General features: G+C 44.5%; 1 protein-coding gene across 3 annotated transcripts in view; it reads right to left on the bottom strand.

Annotated features, from left to right (window-relative positions):
* TCF20 (transcription factor 20) overlaps nucleotides 1–15,695 on the bottom strand; it is a 92,998-nt gene that overhangs the window by 10,657 nt on the left and 66,646 nt on the right. For 2 of the 3 annotated variants that reach the window (XM_033116300.1, XM_033116301.1), the window contains exon 3: nucleotides 4,691–4,784. In XM_033116300.1, the coding sequence (XP_032972191.1) occupies nucleotides 4,691–4,784 (94 nt within the window). Of the gene's footprint in view, nucleotides 1–4,633; nucleotides 4,785–15,695 lie in introns of all 3 variants that reach the window. The other variant, XM_033116299.1, reaches the window with a different exon arrangement.

Genomic DNA, 15,695 nt, shown 5'->3' with positions numbered 1-15,695 from the left:
AAACAAAGATTCTGTTTCTAAGGAGATGTCCCCAGTAATCAAAGTTGTCCCTGAGACACCAACAGCTCTGTAAAGGTTTGATCGGTTGGCAACAAGGCAGAGGTGGAAAGGTCCAACTTTTCCTGACTCTGCATTGAGGGACTCTCAGCTCAGGGACTTATTTCCATTATAATGAGAAACAACGTCAATCAGTGAACGCCTTTCCTGGTTAGTCAGGTCCTTCACACACAGAATAAAACTCCCCAGAAGATCGGAAGGGACAAATACAAGCAGCTGCCCCCCAGGGCAGCACAGGCCTCTGGGTCACTGTGACTTGCGTCATCAACAAGATTCAGAGATGCCCAAGACATGGTCACCTTGTAAAGCTGCTGCTTTGGTGCCAACTCTCCACTCAGAGCAGCTGCTGGGCCAGCAAAGCCAGAGGTCAAAGTCTGCCCTGACCCCGCTGACCCAGGCAGCTTCCCCGCCTCTCTGGATACCCGTTACCTACTTACCTGGGCAGGCTGTGCAAGACAGCTCGGACACAGAGAGGGACAAGTGTCACTGGCTTACAAACCCTCAGCTCCCTGCCTCCCTGCTGGTGGTGCGAGGTGGCAGATGGGCATCCTCCCCTGGAGAGGAGGAAAAGCCCTGCGCCTTTCCCGGAGAACCCCAACCCCACCGGCAGAACTTGACTAAGGTGGCGCTAAGCCGCTAGCTGTCCAGCCACTAGCCGTCCAGCCACTAGCCACACAATTTCATGTAAATTTAAGTTTAAATAAAAAAATAAAATAGGGCCGGCCTGGTGGCTCAGGCGGTTGGAGCTCTGTGCTTAACGCCGAAGGCTGCTGGTTCAATTCCCACATGGGCCAGTGGACTCTCAACCATAAGGCTGCCGGTTCAACTCCTCGAATCCCCCAAGGGATGGTGGGCAGCGCCCCCAGCAACTAAGATTGAACACGGCACCTTGAGCTGAGCTGCCGCTGAGCTCCCGGATGGCTCAGTTGGTTGGAGCACGTCCTCTCAACCACAAGGTTGCCAATTCAATTCCTCGACTTCCGCAAGGGATGGTGGGCTGCGCCCCCTGCAACTAACAATGGAGCTGCGCTGCGCCCTCCACAACTAAGACTGAAAGGACAACTTGAAGCTGAACGGCACCCTCTGCAACTAAGATTGAAAGGACAACAACTTGACTTGGAAAAAGTCCTGGAAGTACACACGGTTCCCCAATAAAGTCCTGTTCCCTTTCCCCAATAAAAAAAAAAAAATCTTAAAAACAATAAAATAAAATAAAAAATGCGGTTCCTCATTCACACTAGCCACATTTCAAGTGCTCAATGGTCACACATGGCTTGTGGCTACTGGAGAATACTGGAGGGTACAGATCTAGAACATTCCCACATCGCAGAAAGCTCTGTTAAGAAACTGGAGCAGGAGGTAGGCGCGAGCCTCGTGCCTGACTTGGCTGGTGCCCCAGACAGGGCGTGCACCCCTGTGGGGCACGGGGTTACCTGCCTGTGCTCACCTGATGGTTCCGAGCAGAGCCTCAGTGCAGACCACTTCTTACCCAGCCTCTGCCTGGGACAGTCAACTCTTACAGTATTCCCCACGGAAAACTTACAACTGCCAAAAACTTAATACTTAAGAATTTTCATTTAAAAACCACAAAGCTTAAATAACCAGAAAATAAAACATTCTGATGTAACTAGGGGCAACATGAAAATGAGAAAAGGCAACGGTTGGCTCTTAGAGAGGAGGATTTTAACGGCTGTTCTATAGAACATGCCAGACCACAACCCAGGGTGAGGTACAGTTTAGACCCAGCGTGGATACATTTAGGGGAAGGAAGAGAATGAAAGGGAGAGACTGAAGCCCCCTGAACTGACATATCAAGGCACCTTGGCCCAGCTACCCTGCAGCGCGTGCAAACACACACTTTTATGAGAATCTAACTTTGACATAAGCATTAACTTTCTGTACCTTTCCTGTTCTTTTTAGCTGTTCCTTCTATGGAAACTCGGAAAGAAGAGGGAAGAGGGAAAGGGGGGACAAGAAAAGGATGTGAGAGGCAGGAGGACGTGCTTAAGGAAACATCAGACGTGCTGAACAACCGCTCTCTGGAGGGGAGCGTGGTCGAGATGAACTCAGATTCTTTCTAAGCTGGTCGGATCCCTCTCCATGTGCCTCATGCCTCTGTACCTGCTTCCGTCACCTGTCAGCCACGCCCTCTCTCCCCTGCCAAATCCAAACCAAACCCCACCTCCTAGAGACAGCACAGGTGCCCCCATGTAGTCATGCTCCCCCCTCAGAAGCCGGGAAACACTTCAGAGATAACAAGTGCCACGCCACTTGCTGTACTGTTTTCTTTCCATTTTTCTCTCTCTTCTTCCTAACTGTGAGCACCATAAGAGGGCCAGCTGGGTGAAGGTCTTGGATACATCCAATGCTCAAAAAGTAACTGGTGCAACTATCCACTGAAGAGAGAAGACTTCAGAGGAAGAAAGAGGATTCTCCCAGGCTGTTGAAGAGTCAGAACTCAAGTCTTCTACACCAATTACTGGAGGGCACCTCTCAGACAAAAGGTTTCCCTTCTTACAACAGTTATCACACTGCAAAACACAGCTCTGATCATCTCAATGAACTTGGAAAAAATGTCTGACAAAATGCAACACCCCGCACTCTACAAACATGGAACAGAGGAAACTTCTTCAGCTGTATCAAGAACATCTATGAAAAACCCACAGCTATCATCACATTTAGTGGGTCAGAAACAGGACAACGATGTCAGCTCTTGCCACGTCTATCCAACACTAACTATACTAGACATTCTAGCCAAGGCAATTAGGCAAGAAAAAGAAATAAAAGGCATCTGATTGGAAAGGAAGAAGTAAAACTATCTATTTGCAGATGACAAATCTTGTATATAGAAATCCACTAAAAAACTATTATAACTAATGAATGAATTGAGCAAAGTTACAGGATATAAGATCAATATACCAAAATCAATTGTATTTCTCTACAGTCATAAGAACAATCTGGAAATTAAATCATGAAACCAATTCCATTTATAACCACACCAAAAAAAAAAGTACTTAGGAATAAATTGAACAAAAGAAGTGTAAAACATATACTATGAAAACTACAAGACACTGTTGAAAGAAATTAAAGACTGAAATAAATGGAAAGACATCCCATGATAGGTTGGAAGGCAGACTAACGTTATGATGGCAATACTCCCTGATTGATCTGCAGATTCGATGCAAACTCCATCAAAGTTTCAACAGCTGTGTTTCATAGAAATGGACAAGTCGATCCTAAAATTCACATGGGACAGCAAAGGACCCAGAAGAGCCAAAACAATCTTGAAAAAAAAGGAACAAAATCGGAGGACTCACATTTCCCAATGTGAACTACAAAGGACTCAGAAATCTACAGTAATCAAGACTGTGGTGGTGAAAAGTCCAGAAATCAGCCCACACATCTATGGCCAATTGGTTTTCGACAAAGGTGCCAAAATCACTGAATGAGGAAAGACTAGTCTTTTCACCAAATGGTGCTGGGCCAACTGGAATCCATGTGCAAAATCATGTGTCGGACTCCTCCTCCTCTACACCACATATAAAAATGAACTCAAATGGATCAAAGACCTTTGTAAGGGCTAAAACTGCAAAACTTACAGGAGGAAACATGGACGTAAATCTTTGTGATTCTGTATTAGGCAATGGTTTCTAAGATACAAGAAAAAGCAACAAGCAACAAAAGAAAAAATAGATAAATTGGACTTGATCAAAGACGCTCAACATCATTCGCCACCAGGGAAATGCAAATCAAAACCCCTGACATACCACTTCATACTCACTGGGATGGCTATAATAAAAAAGGTAATAGTAAGTGTTGGTGAGGATATGGAGAAACTGGAACCCTCGCGTACTGCTGGAGGGATGTAAAATGGTATAGCCACCTTGGAAAACATTCTAACAGGTAGATCCTCAAAAGGTTAAACAGGTACCATATGACCCAGTAATTCTACTCCTAGGTTTATACCCAAGAGAACTGAAAACATTAAGTCTACACAAACACTTGTATGTGAATTGAAAACTCATGGTAGCATTATTCGTAATAATCAAAAAGTGTAACAATCTAAATGTGCACCAAATGATGAATGATAAAGTATATCCTTATAATAAAATAGTTTGGCAATAAAAATGAATGAAGTGCTGATACATGCTACAACGTGGATAAACTTGAAAAACATAATGCTAAGGGAAAGCAGCCAGTCACCAAGACCACATGTATTGTATGATTCCATTTATATGAAATGTCCAGAATAGGCAAATCCACAGAAACGGGAAGTAGATTAGTGGTTGCCTGGGGCTGGAGGTGAAGGGAGGGGCAAGTTTTATGAGGTGATGAAAATGTGCTAACATTTATTGTGACGGGTTGTACAACTCTGTGAATATACTAGAAACCACTGAATGGTACACTTAAATAGGTGAATCATGTGTGAATTATATGAATAAAACTGTTATTATAAAAAATGACCCCATTTCACTCCTTTGTATTCTCGTCTCTGCATTCCTTTAGAATTTACAAACAGAACAGGGTCAGAAGAGACAAAAAGCACTGTAAGGAAGGGAAAGGGGCAGAGACTCACAATGTTCTGTCCTCCCCTTCAGATGCTCTGGACACACAGGGTCTGCGGCCGTCTTACCTGCGTCAATGGCACACGGGTAATGGTATCGGAAGGAGCAGCCTTTGTTGTAGCAGCCCAAGGTGGCGCCTGCCTCCTGGCAGTGGGAACATTTCTGAAAGGAAAAGTCACACACGTCAGCATCCCGGATTCGGCCCTGTCCCCCAGGCCGTCCTCACACCCCCCTAGTCAGACCTCAGCACATGTCCCTGTGGTTACAGGACTTCGTGGTGGCGGGATGAGCGGGTGAATTTCTAACCGCCACTCACTGACCACACATGGAGGAGATCCAGTAGTGACGTTTTAGGCCGAGCCTCACAAATGCTCACAAATAAATCACACGGAACACCACGGTGGGGTGGGGTGGAGGGGGCACTCAGCCCTGGCTGGTGTTCTGCTCCCCGCACCCAGCCACATGCCTGCCTGTCTCCTCCTTCCCCACCGCTATCTTGAATGCCTGCAGATCTCACCTGCTTATTTCCGGAAGTCTGGGGTAGGAGGAGGGGGTAAGATAGTAGAGTTATATATAAACCTTTCAGAATTAAAAGTGGAATTTGGTTTCCAGTTCTTATATTTGTAAGTTTTATTTTTATTCTATTTATCCCAAATGCCCAATACAAGTATAGTTCCCTTTTCAGAAAATATGGGCTCCTGTGTGCAAATGGTATTTTTATACATAAATCCTATTTTAAATGCACTAGGAAAACTGCCATGAATTTCTGGCTAAGCGAGACATTATTCTGTAATTGAGAAGCTCCTCCTTATATGGTCAGGTTTCCTTAAAGTGGGGCCCATCTCTCATCTCCCTGAAGTGGCTGCTGTGAGCGAGCGCTCACTCCTTCGGCGTGAAAAACGGGTCCTATCATCAATAATCCTATTTGTAAAATTCAGCCACACCGGCCTGCTAGGAAGGACGCAGGCTCTTCTGGTGACCGAAGCACAGCCAGGTAAGGCTACCGGGAACATACAGGCACTGGGTTCCCGATTCTAGGAAAAATAAAAGTGCTCCCTAAGCAGTTGCACTTGTGGAAAAGAAAGGCTCCCGGGTGACCATATCCTCTCCGGCGGGAAGTGACTAAAGGGCGCCCCCTTTCCTCTTCCCACACAAAGGCAGGCCCCGGATGGCAGCCTATCAGGGGTCAGCGTGGCTCGCCGGCCTCACCTAGTGGGAGTGAAGCCCACCTGCACGGGCCCGGGAACGAATACCGCCAACTCACAGTGGCAGGAGCAGGAGGACAACAGGGAGCTGGGTCAAGGTCGCCTCACGCTGATGCTGATGCTAAAACCACACGAATGTAGCAATAGGGAGACCTGATGCGATGGACGTGGACCACCTCACCAGGCCTCCTAACTACCCCGTAGCACCCCCACTCCCCAGATGAGGTGCCTGAAGCATCAGAAAGGGAAGTAACCTGCTCCAGCAGAGCTGACCTGGGTTGACCTCCCCTGGCATCCATCCTCCAGGGACAAATGGGGCAGGAAAAGGGCTACAGGACCAGCCCTCCCAGGGCCTGGCTTCCTTTCAGAAAAGCAACACCCTCTGGAGGCCGACAATCAGAAGTGTTCACCATGTGCCCTCACACCTTTGCCAAGAAATAAAAGATTACTTGGCCTGGAGTAAATCCAGGCCAGCTGGCAGCGTTTTGGGGAGCCCTAGACTTTATCTCCTTTTGTCGGTGCCACAGAGCACCTCCAGGAAGAAGGGCTCACGGTCAGCCTGGGGAACCAGTGTGGCTGACTTGTCAGTGGCCCGCCGCCCGCAGCCATTGCTGCTCCAGCCCTTCTTACGAAAGGAGCCCCACAGGGTCGGCTACCAGAGGACTTGTGCCCCAGGCCCTCCCCACCCCGTGCTGAACCTCAATTAGTGGTGTCCATTTCGAAAGGGGTATGCCAGCATTTCTGGTAGAAAGTGTGCAGGGAAAGGGGCTTCTGGGAAACTTTCGCCCCTCTTAAAAACCAGAGGCATCTTCTCGCTTGGCTAGAGGATGGGATGGTGAGATCTCTTGCAGCCATCTTATCACCATGAGGGGACTGCTCTAAACACAAAGCTCAACCTGCTGAGGACAGCAGTGTCAGGATAGAGAGAACCTGGATCCTTGGTGACATTGCTGCGCACTAAATCAACCACCCCCAGGCACACGTCATCTCCAGACTGATTAAGAGGGAGGACATTTAAAAAAAAAAATTCACCTGTTAGTTGAATTTTGTGACTTGCAGCCAAAATATCAATACAGAAAAGGGCTTAGTATTCGAGGCACTGTTGTAGAAGTCAAGTGTGTGGGCTCTGCAATCTAAGTCACTCCCACCACTTCCTGTCTGTGTTCCTGGCCAAATTCCTAACCTGCAAATATGGGTCTAATAATACTACCATGTTTCCCTGAAAATAAGACCTAGCCGGACAATCAGCTCTAATGCGTCTTTCGGAGCAAAAATTAATATAAGACCTGGTCTTATGTTGTAGTAAAGTAAGACTGGGTCTTGCATTAATTTTTGCTCCGAAAGATGCATTAGAGCTGACTGTCTGGCTAGGTCTTATTTTCCGGGAAACATGGTATCTCCCTCAGATGTTGTTAGTGCTAAATGTGTTAACTCAGGCTTAGAACAGTGGCTGGATCAAAAGTGCTCAGGAAATGTGACCCAAGACAACCATGTGCCACACACACGCTAGGTGTTTCACAAAGACCATGTACGAAAAGCAACCTGCAGAGCAGGACTTGTCATCACACACGTTTACAGACAGGAAAGAGAGGTGATCAAGCTCGGATCTGAACTACGTCTGTTCCCTTCCTACCGCAACACGTGCTCTTCTGTCGCCTGCAGGGCTTCCCAACCTCTCTGCCCTGAACCAGCCCACAGCCCTGTCTTTATCATAAGGAACGCAAGCTCACCCCTCACCAGGAAATTATGTCAATAAAATGCTTGCTCTCAATTAAAAAGCACAATTAATTTATTACACTGCTTGCAGAGAAGACAGACCGTGCATCGTATAATAGAGCCTTAAAGAAAGGACCTTAAAGAGTTTAATTCAATGGTTCTCAGTGGGGTCCTTGGATCAGCAGCATCAGCCATCACTTGGGAACTTGTTAGAAATGTACATTTTGGGACTCTGGGAAGATGGTGGAAAAGGTAGCACTAGGAGTCTGTCTCCCCAGTTAGACAACAATTACACTGGCATATCTGTGTGCTGTAACTATTCTGGAACTCTGGAGTCTGTTGCAGGGTTTCAGCTTCCAAGGAAAGACTTGGATGGTAAACTGCAGTTACTTCTGGTCAATTTCGGCTCTTAGCACAGAGCAGCTGCCTATCCCCACTCCAGTGAAGCGGCAGGCAGCGAGCACATGGTTGGTCCTGCAGCAGCTTGCACACAAACCTGCAGAAGCCAGGGTAGACAAAAAAACCCTCTGTCCTCCAAGTACTGGGGATCTTGCTGCTTCTGATCACAGAGGTGGAGACAAACACGTAGGCAGCCTTTGTTTTTAACCCCCGTCTCCCTGCTGATGTAACTTCCTGGGGATTTAATTTTTCCCCTTTTGAGAGCCAGACATTAAAGACTGGGACATTCAAAAACAATTGCATACATGGGGAAAATTAGAAAGTGACCATACATTCCCAGGGAAAGGCTCAGAAAAGACCGTGAGAGGACTTGAAGTTTACACCTTTTACACCTCAGGCTTATCCTAGGCACAGATAGACTGTAACAATTATTAAAAAAAAAAAAAAAAAAAAAAAAAAAAGCACACACCCTGGGGGAGGGGGAGCATCTGACAGGCATACAAAGAAAAAGGAAAGTATGGCCTTTTCAAGGAAAAAAATAAATCAACAGAGACTGTCCTTTAAAAAGACCTAATGGCAGATACACTGGACGAAAACTTTTAAAAGAACTGTCTTAAAGATGCTCAAAGAACTAAAGAATGATGTGGAGAAAGTCAAAACAAAAACAGAAACACCACAATGTGTGAACAAATGAAAATATCAATAAAGACACAGAAAGCCTAAAAAGAAATTCTGAAGCTGAAAAGTATAATAACAGGAAAAAAAAATCACTAGAGGGATTCAAAGGCAGATTGGAGCAAGCAGGAGAAACAATCAGTGAACTTGAAGATAGGACAATGGAAATTATTGAGTCTGAGGAACAACAACAAAAAGGTTGATGAAAAGTGAACAGAGCATAAGGGACCTGTGGGACACCATTAAACGGCTAACACAGGACTTGTGGGAGTCTCAGAAAGAGAAGAGAGAGAGAAAGGGCAGAGATAATCTTGGAAGAAATAATGGATGAAAACTTCCCAAATCTGATAAAACACATGAACATAAACATCCAAGAAGCTCAACGAACTTCACGTAAGATGAACTCAAAGAAATCCACACTGAGACACATTAAAATTAAACTCGCAAAAGTCAAAGAGAGACTCTTGAGAGAAGTAAATTGTCCTAAGTGATCCTCAGTAACATTTTCTGCAGCTTTCTCTTCAGAAACTTTGAAGGCCAGCAGATAGTGGGGCAATATATTCCAAGTAGTTAAAGAAAATAAACTATAAACCAAAAATCCTGTATCTGGCAAAAGTGCCCTTTAAGTGAGGGAGAAATTAAGACAATCCAAAAATAAACAAAAGCTGAGTGAGTTTGTGACCAGTAGACCTATCAAGCAAGAAATGCTCAAGGGAGTTCTGCAGGGTGAAAGGAAAGGAAATTGGAAGTAACTGATGCTGTTGGAGAAATAAACATCTCAATAAAGGTAAGTATGAGGGCAATTATAAAAGCAAGCATTACTGTAACAATAATCTGTGACTGTACTTTTTGTTTCCTACATGATTTAAGAGATTCATACAGTTAAAGGAAAAACCCAATTATTAATGTAAAAGCTAGTATTACTGTAACTTTGGTTTGTGACTCCAAACCTTGTTTTCTACATGAGTTAAGAGAATAATGCATTTACAGAATTATTAGTTGATGTCTGGGGGCACACAATGTCAAGATGTAATTCTGTGACATCAATAACCAACAGCGGGGGCGAACGGGTGGCTCAGTTTGTTAGAACGCGAGCTCTGGGCAACGGGGCTGCCGGTTTGATTCCCACATGGGCCAGCGAGCTGCGCCCTCCGCAGCTAGAATGAAGTCAATGGCCGGCTCTCAACCACAAGGTTGTCGGTTGGACTCCCGCAAGGGATGGTGGGCTGCGCCCCCTGCAGCTAACAACGGCAACTGTACGTGGAGCTGAGCTGCGCCCTCCAGGACTAAAAGGAAACTACCTCAACATAACAAAAGCCATTGATAAAAAACCCACAGGGAATAGCATACTCAATGGTGAAAGACTGAAAACCTTTCCTCTGAGATGAGGAATAAGGCAAGAAAGTTCTTTCACCACTTCTATTCAAGCTCTGGAAGATCTAGCCAGAACAACTAGTAAAAAAAGGTGTCCACACTGAAAGGGAAGAAATGAAATTATCTCTGTTTACAGATGATCTTACATGTAGAAAATCCTCAAGAGTCCACAAAACACCTGTTAGAACTAAGAAATTAAGTCAGCAAAGTAACAGGATACAAAGTCAACACACAAAAATCAGTTGCATTTCTATAAATGAACAATAAACAATCTGAAAAGGAAATTACAAAAACAACTAATTCTAAATAGCATAAAAATAAAATACTTAGGAATTAACTAAGGAAGTGAAAGACTTGTACAATGAAAACTACAAAACATTACTGAAAGAAATTAAGAGATAAACAAATGGAAACATCCCATGTTCATGGATTAGGAGACTTAGTAGCATGAAAACGTCAATAGTACCTCAAATGATCCACAGATTCAATGCAACCTCTATCAAAATCCCAATGACTTTTTTTTTTTTTGCAGAAATAGAAAAATCTATCCCATTCTTACTGAATCTCAAGGGACTCTGAATAGCCAAATATCTTGAAAAAGAACAAAACTGGAAGACTCCTACTTCCTGATTTCAAAACCTACTACAAAGCTGCAGTAATCAAGAATGTGGCATTGGCACAATGAGAAATATAGAAGAGTCCGGAAATAAACCCTTGCAGATATGGTCAAATGATTTTTGATAAGGGAGCCAAGACCATTCAGTGGGGGGAAAAGCACAGTCGTTTCAACAAACGGTATTGTGAAAACTGGGTATCCACGTGCAAAAGAATGAAGATGAACCCTTTCCTGAAACTATATACAAAAATTATCTCAAAACGGATCAAAGACCTAAATGTGAGACATAAAACAATAAAACTCTGAGAAGAAAACATAATGGGACAAAAAATTCATGAAATTGGATTTGGCAATAATTTTTGGGTTATGACACCAAAGTCCCACGTAACAAAAGAAAAAATAGACAAATTGGATTTCATGAAAATTAAAAAAAAAGTGTATCAAGACATTATCAACAGACTAAAAAGGGAACCCACAGACTGGGAGAACATATTAGCAAATCGCATATAGGATAAGGGATTAATATCCAGAATATATAGAGAACTCCTAAAGCTTAACAGCAACAACAAAAAAACCCTATTTCAAAAATGGGCCAAGGACTAGAGTAGACATTTCTCCAAAGAAGATATACAAATGGCCAACAAGCATATGAAAATATGCTCAGCATCAACTCATGAGGGAAAAGCGAATCACAAGTACCACCTCATACCCGAGTACTACCTCACACCCTTTAGAATAGCTACTATCAAAAAAAAAAAAAGTGTTGGAGAGGATGTGGAGAAATCGGAACCATTGTGCACCGCTGGTGGGCATGTAAAATGGTGCAGCCCCTGTGGAAAACAGGATGGTATTTCCTCAGAAAATTAAAAATAGAATTACCATATGATCCAGCAATTCCATATACCAGGTACCAAAGAGAATACAGAAAACATATCTCTATAATATCCTGTTTCTATTCTCCCCTTCTATCCCCAAAATCAATACCCAGGCGAATACCATTTCCAATTAAATATTTCTTCTTTACTTTTTTTACCTGAAGAAACGATTTACGTTATCAATCTCCCATAATGCTAATAATATAACAGTCAGTACAGAGCGAAATGTCCTTTGTTTTTGACGACATTGTTACAAATGTAACGCTATTCATTCCTAGGAGAGGTGAAGTCCACACAACACTGTTCTCCACACAGACCAGACAGTGGGGCTTGGATCATGGTTTCTAAACCAAGGTATGTTGTTGTTTTTTTTATTTTTTATTGGGGTATATTGGGGAACAGTGTGTTTCTCCAGGGCCCATCAGCTCCAAGTCATCCTTCATTCTAGTTGTGGAGGGTGCAGCTCAGCTCCAAGTCCAGTTGCCGTTTTCAATCTTTAGTTGCAGGGGGTGCAGCCCACCATCCCATGCGGGGATTGAACCGGCAACCTTGTTGTTGATCCAACCAACTGAGCCATGCTGCCGCCCCTCAAGGTATATTTTTGACACAAGCAACAGCCCAATCTTCTCAACAGTGAATTTTTCATTTATTATTGAAGGGAATAAAGGTTATTTTTAAGCAGCTCTGACAAGAATCCTGCATTTCTCAATACTGTAACCTTGGGAAAGAAATTATAAAATGTATTCTTAAAGTGTTTGGACATGTTTGAACATCAGAAAGTGACCAAACGCCGCCCCCGCCCCCCATCCTGTCCCCAGCCCTGGTTACTGTCCCAAAGGCAGGGCTGCCAGTGACTGGTGGTGGCAAATTGCAGGAGGTGAATCACCTAGGAGCGATTTAATCCAGAGCCGCCGGGCGCCTGGGGAATTGCGCCTCTTCATTCACAGAAAGGCTCCCTCCTATGAGCTGTAAGTGCGGCCTGAATAATTGCTGTTTAACGAGCATCTCCAAGCAGCCTCCGAGCACCGAGGCATTTGGGTCAGACAATTATTAGCGCTGATGATGACTGGTTCTGTTGGAGACTTAAAGATCACACACGTTGCCACTTCTGTGCTGAGATGGCTTTTAGCTAGCACTGCACACACTTCTGCTCACGTTTACAGTATTTGCTTATTCCTGTTTGTCCACCTCCCCTAAACTGTGACATCCTTCTTGTGTCCCCAGGGCCCGGCGTACCGCAGGAACAGTAAATGTGGGCTAATGGAATGGATGCAAGGTCTGACAAATTCGAGAGCTTGGAGAAAACTAACGAGGCTACTCTTCAACGTGAATTACAAAGCTGATGCCGGGAGAGCTTGGAGAATGTGGAACAAGGTATGTGTTAATTTTTGACCACCAGCAAGAGCTTTTTTTCCCTTTTAATGATGCCTTCCATATCTGGGACACAAGCCTCCGCTGCCCAAGCAATCTACTTCCGCTCTCAGGCAGCGACATGGTCTACGTACAAGGAGCTACCCTGAGGGCCTGAAAACAACTTTCTTTATGTGACGTTGCATCCTTATGACTTTCCTTCAAGAGCACTTCAAGGTGCTGGCCGAAGAATACAGACAAAACTCTGTATTTTGGGTCCTTGCTTCATTAGAGCTAGATAATCTCCGCATGGTCCCTCACCAAAGCTCAGTAGACTGGCTGGAACGTTCTGCTGCTGCGTCACATTCGCAGACTTGGGAGCAGGGCTGGGCGCCGGCTTCTGGAACAGGCACCATAGCCCAGAACGCCACACGGGCTGAGAAGACAACCCTGGAGAGCCAGAGAGATGTCAGGTTCTTCTCAGGTCCATTTACTCAATGCTATGACAGGTAAAGGGCATGGTTTCCAAAGCTGCTTTGTCCCATAGCTGTTCCAGCAAAACCACCACCAGTTTCAGAAACTGAACTCGTTCATTACATATCCTCATCAAGTACAGTGACAGCAGTGTCAATGCCAGTCACGTCGGCAGCATTTACCAGCTAACGGCTAACTGTGTGTATCGTAAGACAAGAGCTCCAGGTTTGACTGGCTTTTTAGAATAAATGTGGAGGGTCTAATGGGAGTATTATCCGAGTCTGAAGCAGCACGAGGGCCAGTGGAAAAAGAACCTGAGGGTGTCAGCTTTTGTGGGAAAGCCAAAAAGTCACATTGATTTTATCATCTGTAAAATGGGGTTTTACAGATGATAAAATTTGCTTTGCCTTCCTTATAGAGTTGTTGTCTGAAGTAACTGTGAAAGTGTTTTATAAACTAGAATCAGTTATATAATTATTAGGACTTAAAAAATATACAAAAGATATCTTCATCTATAATGTGTTGCATTTTTGGCAGTTATTGGTATCAAAATTGGACATAAGATATCCAATGTAATCTATTAAATTAATACAAACTAATTTAAATTATACTTGGAATGAATCATGGTCAGCTCTTGGCTGAATCTCTGAACACTGCATCTCTTAGCTATTATTCACCATTACTTTCACTACGTTTCCCCTAATTCTATCCTTGAACAACACACACCAATGGAAATTATTTTTAATGTTTTGTGAAGCACTTTAGCATTGGAAGGTGCTAAATAAAAGGGGAATAAAAACTACACACAATCTAGTGCAAATTAAACACTAGCAGGAGGTCAAAAGCATCAAAAACTCGCCCAAAAAGGCATACCGAGCACACGCAGGATGAGGCAAGCGCCCGCAGGCTGGTGTGTTGTGCCCTGTTACGTGGCGAGCAGACTCACTCAGGCTGCCTGCCCCCGTGTCACCTGCTGTGTGCTCCTAGCCGCGGTGCTCCTAGCCCATCCCCAGCCTTGCTGTGCAACCCCACTCACTCACATCAGAGTAATCTAGAGTAACTTCTGCCACTGCTTCTGGATCCCTGCTGCCCCGAGGGGCTGATGCCCAGCAGGTGGCACCTCTGCTCAGGACTCACCTAGAGTCTAACTGTCCATCTCCTCTGCCTCCGCCCCCCTTCCCCCCCAAACACAATCATCTGCTTCCCATTGTAACCAGAAAACACATGCACAAACTTTCTTCAATCTTATCATCTTTCAGACATAAACATAATCTGGGAGAAAAATGATCCATTTAGACCCTTATCCCCTCCCAGAAAACCCCCAATCAAAAAGTGCACATGCTTCTGGGTCTGAAAAATATTCGCTTCTCTGGAAAAGCTTTGCAAGCCACATTATGAACGTACAATGTCTTTGTGGCTGAGTGAGTGGGGGTTGAGGGGTGCTGGCCTCAGAAGTGGACCAGCGTCAAAACCCAGGTGCAGCTTGCTGTCTGGCAGCGTCTCCCAGCTACATCCTGGCTGGTTCTGATCCAGAGGAAAGCCTGGACCCTGAATTCCCTCCCTATGGTCTCTGTACTTGCAGGTGGGTTTATAGTGACGTCATGACGCTTTGTGTCAGGCTAGAAGGCCTGGGATTAAAGAACATTTTCCTTCATTAACAATGTCCTTCCTTGTCTTTCTGCACTTCACCTGTCAAACCGAGGGGCCAGAATTTAGCTGCAGCCTTGAGCACGTGAAGAATCTCATTAGAGTACACATGCCTTTCCACAATGGGTGTGTTCATTTCACCCTTCCGCAAACAAATACTGAGAACTCAGTAGGTCTCAGATGCAGCTGGGAAAGGTGTCTTGTCTCTGGAAGATTCGATCACATGTCTCCTTTTGTTGTTGCTGTTTTACAAATCCAGACTTTCACACGGTCAGTGTGTGGGCAGACGTGAAGGTGACCAGCAACTGACACTGGTAAATACTCCTGCACAAAATCATGAAATTCATGTTATCCTAACTGAATACGAAGAAAGCATTGTGGCTTCCTAACAAGCTGTTCACGGGGTTCATTTGCCTTAATACGTCCATTCTGAATCTACAGCATAAAACTGCAAAGCTCAGCAACTGAAAACATGGGCCACAGGAAAATAAGTAAGAACTCGATCAGTCTGGTCTTTATCATCTCCGTTTTCTCTACTCCTCCTTTTTCCTCTAATGCGCTGGTTTCTCCAAAGGCTGTAAGAGACCGGTGATCAGGGTGCTTTTGATTCACTGGTCTTTGTTTTGATATTTAGGTTTTCTTAAATGGTACCAACTTCAGAAATGGAACAATCTTCCCTATTTACTCATTCAACCTATCTTTACTGCAGGCCAGTAAAGGGGCTGAAATGAGGATGGGAGGT

This window comes from Rhinolophus ferrumequinum, chromosome 10, assembly GCF_004115265.2.
Source record: "Rhinolophus ferrumequinum isolate MPI-CBG mRhiFer1 chromosome 10, mRhiFer1_v1.p, whole genome shotgun sequence".
NCBI lineage: Eukaryota > Metazoa > Chordata > Mammalia > Chiroptera > Rhinolophidae > Rhinolophus > Rhinolophus ferrumequinum.
The sequence above is the reverse complement of the archived record's forward strand: the minus strand, read 5'-3'. Positions and strand labels throughout refer to the sequence as shown.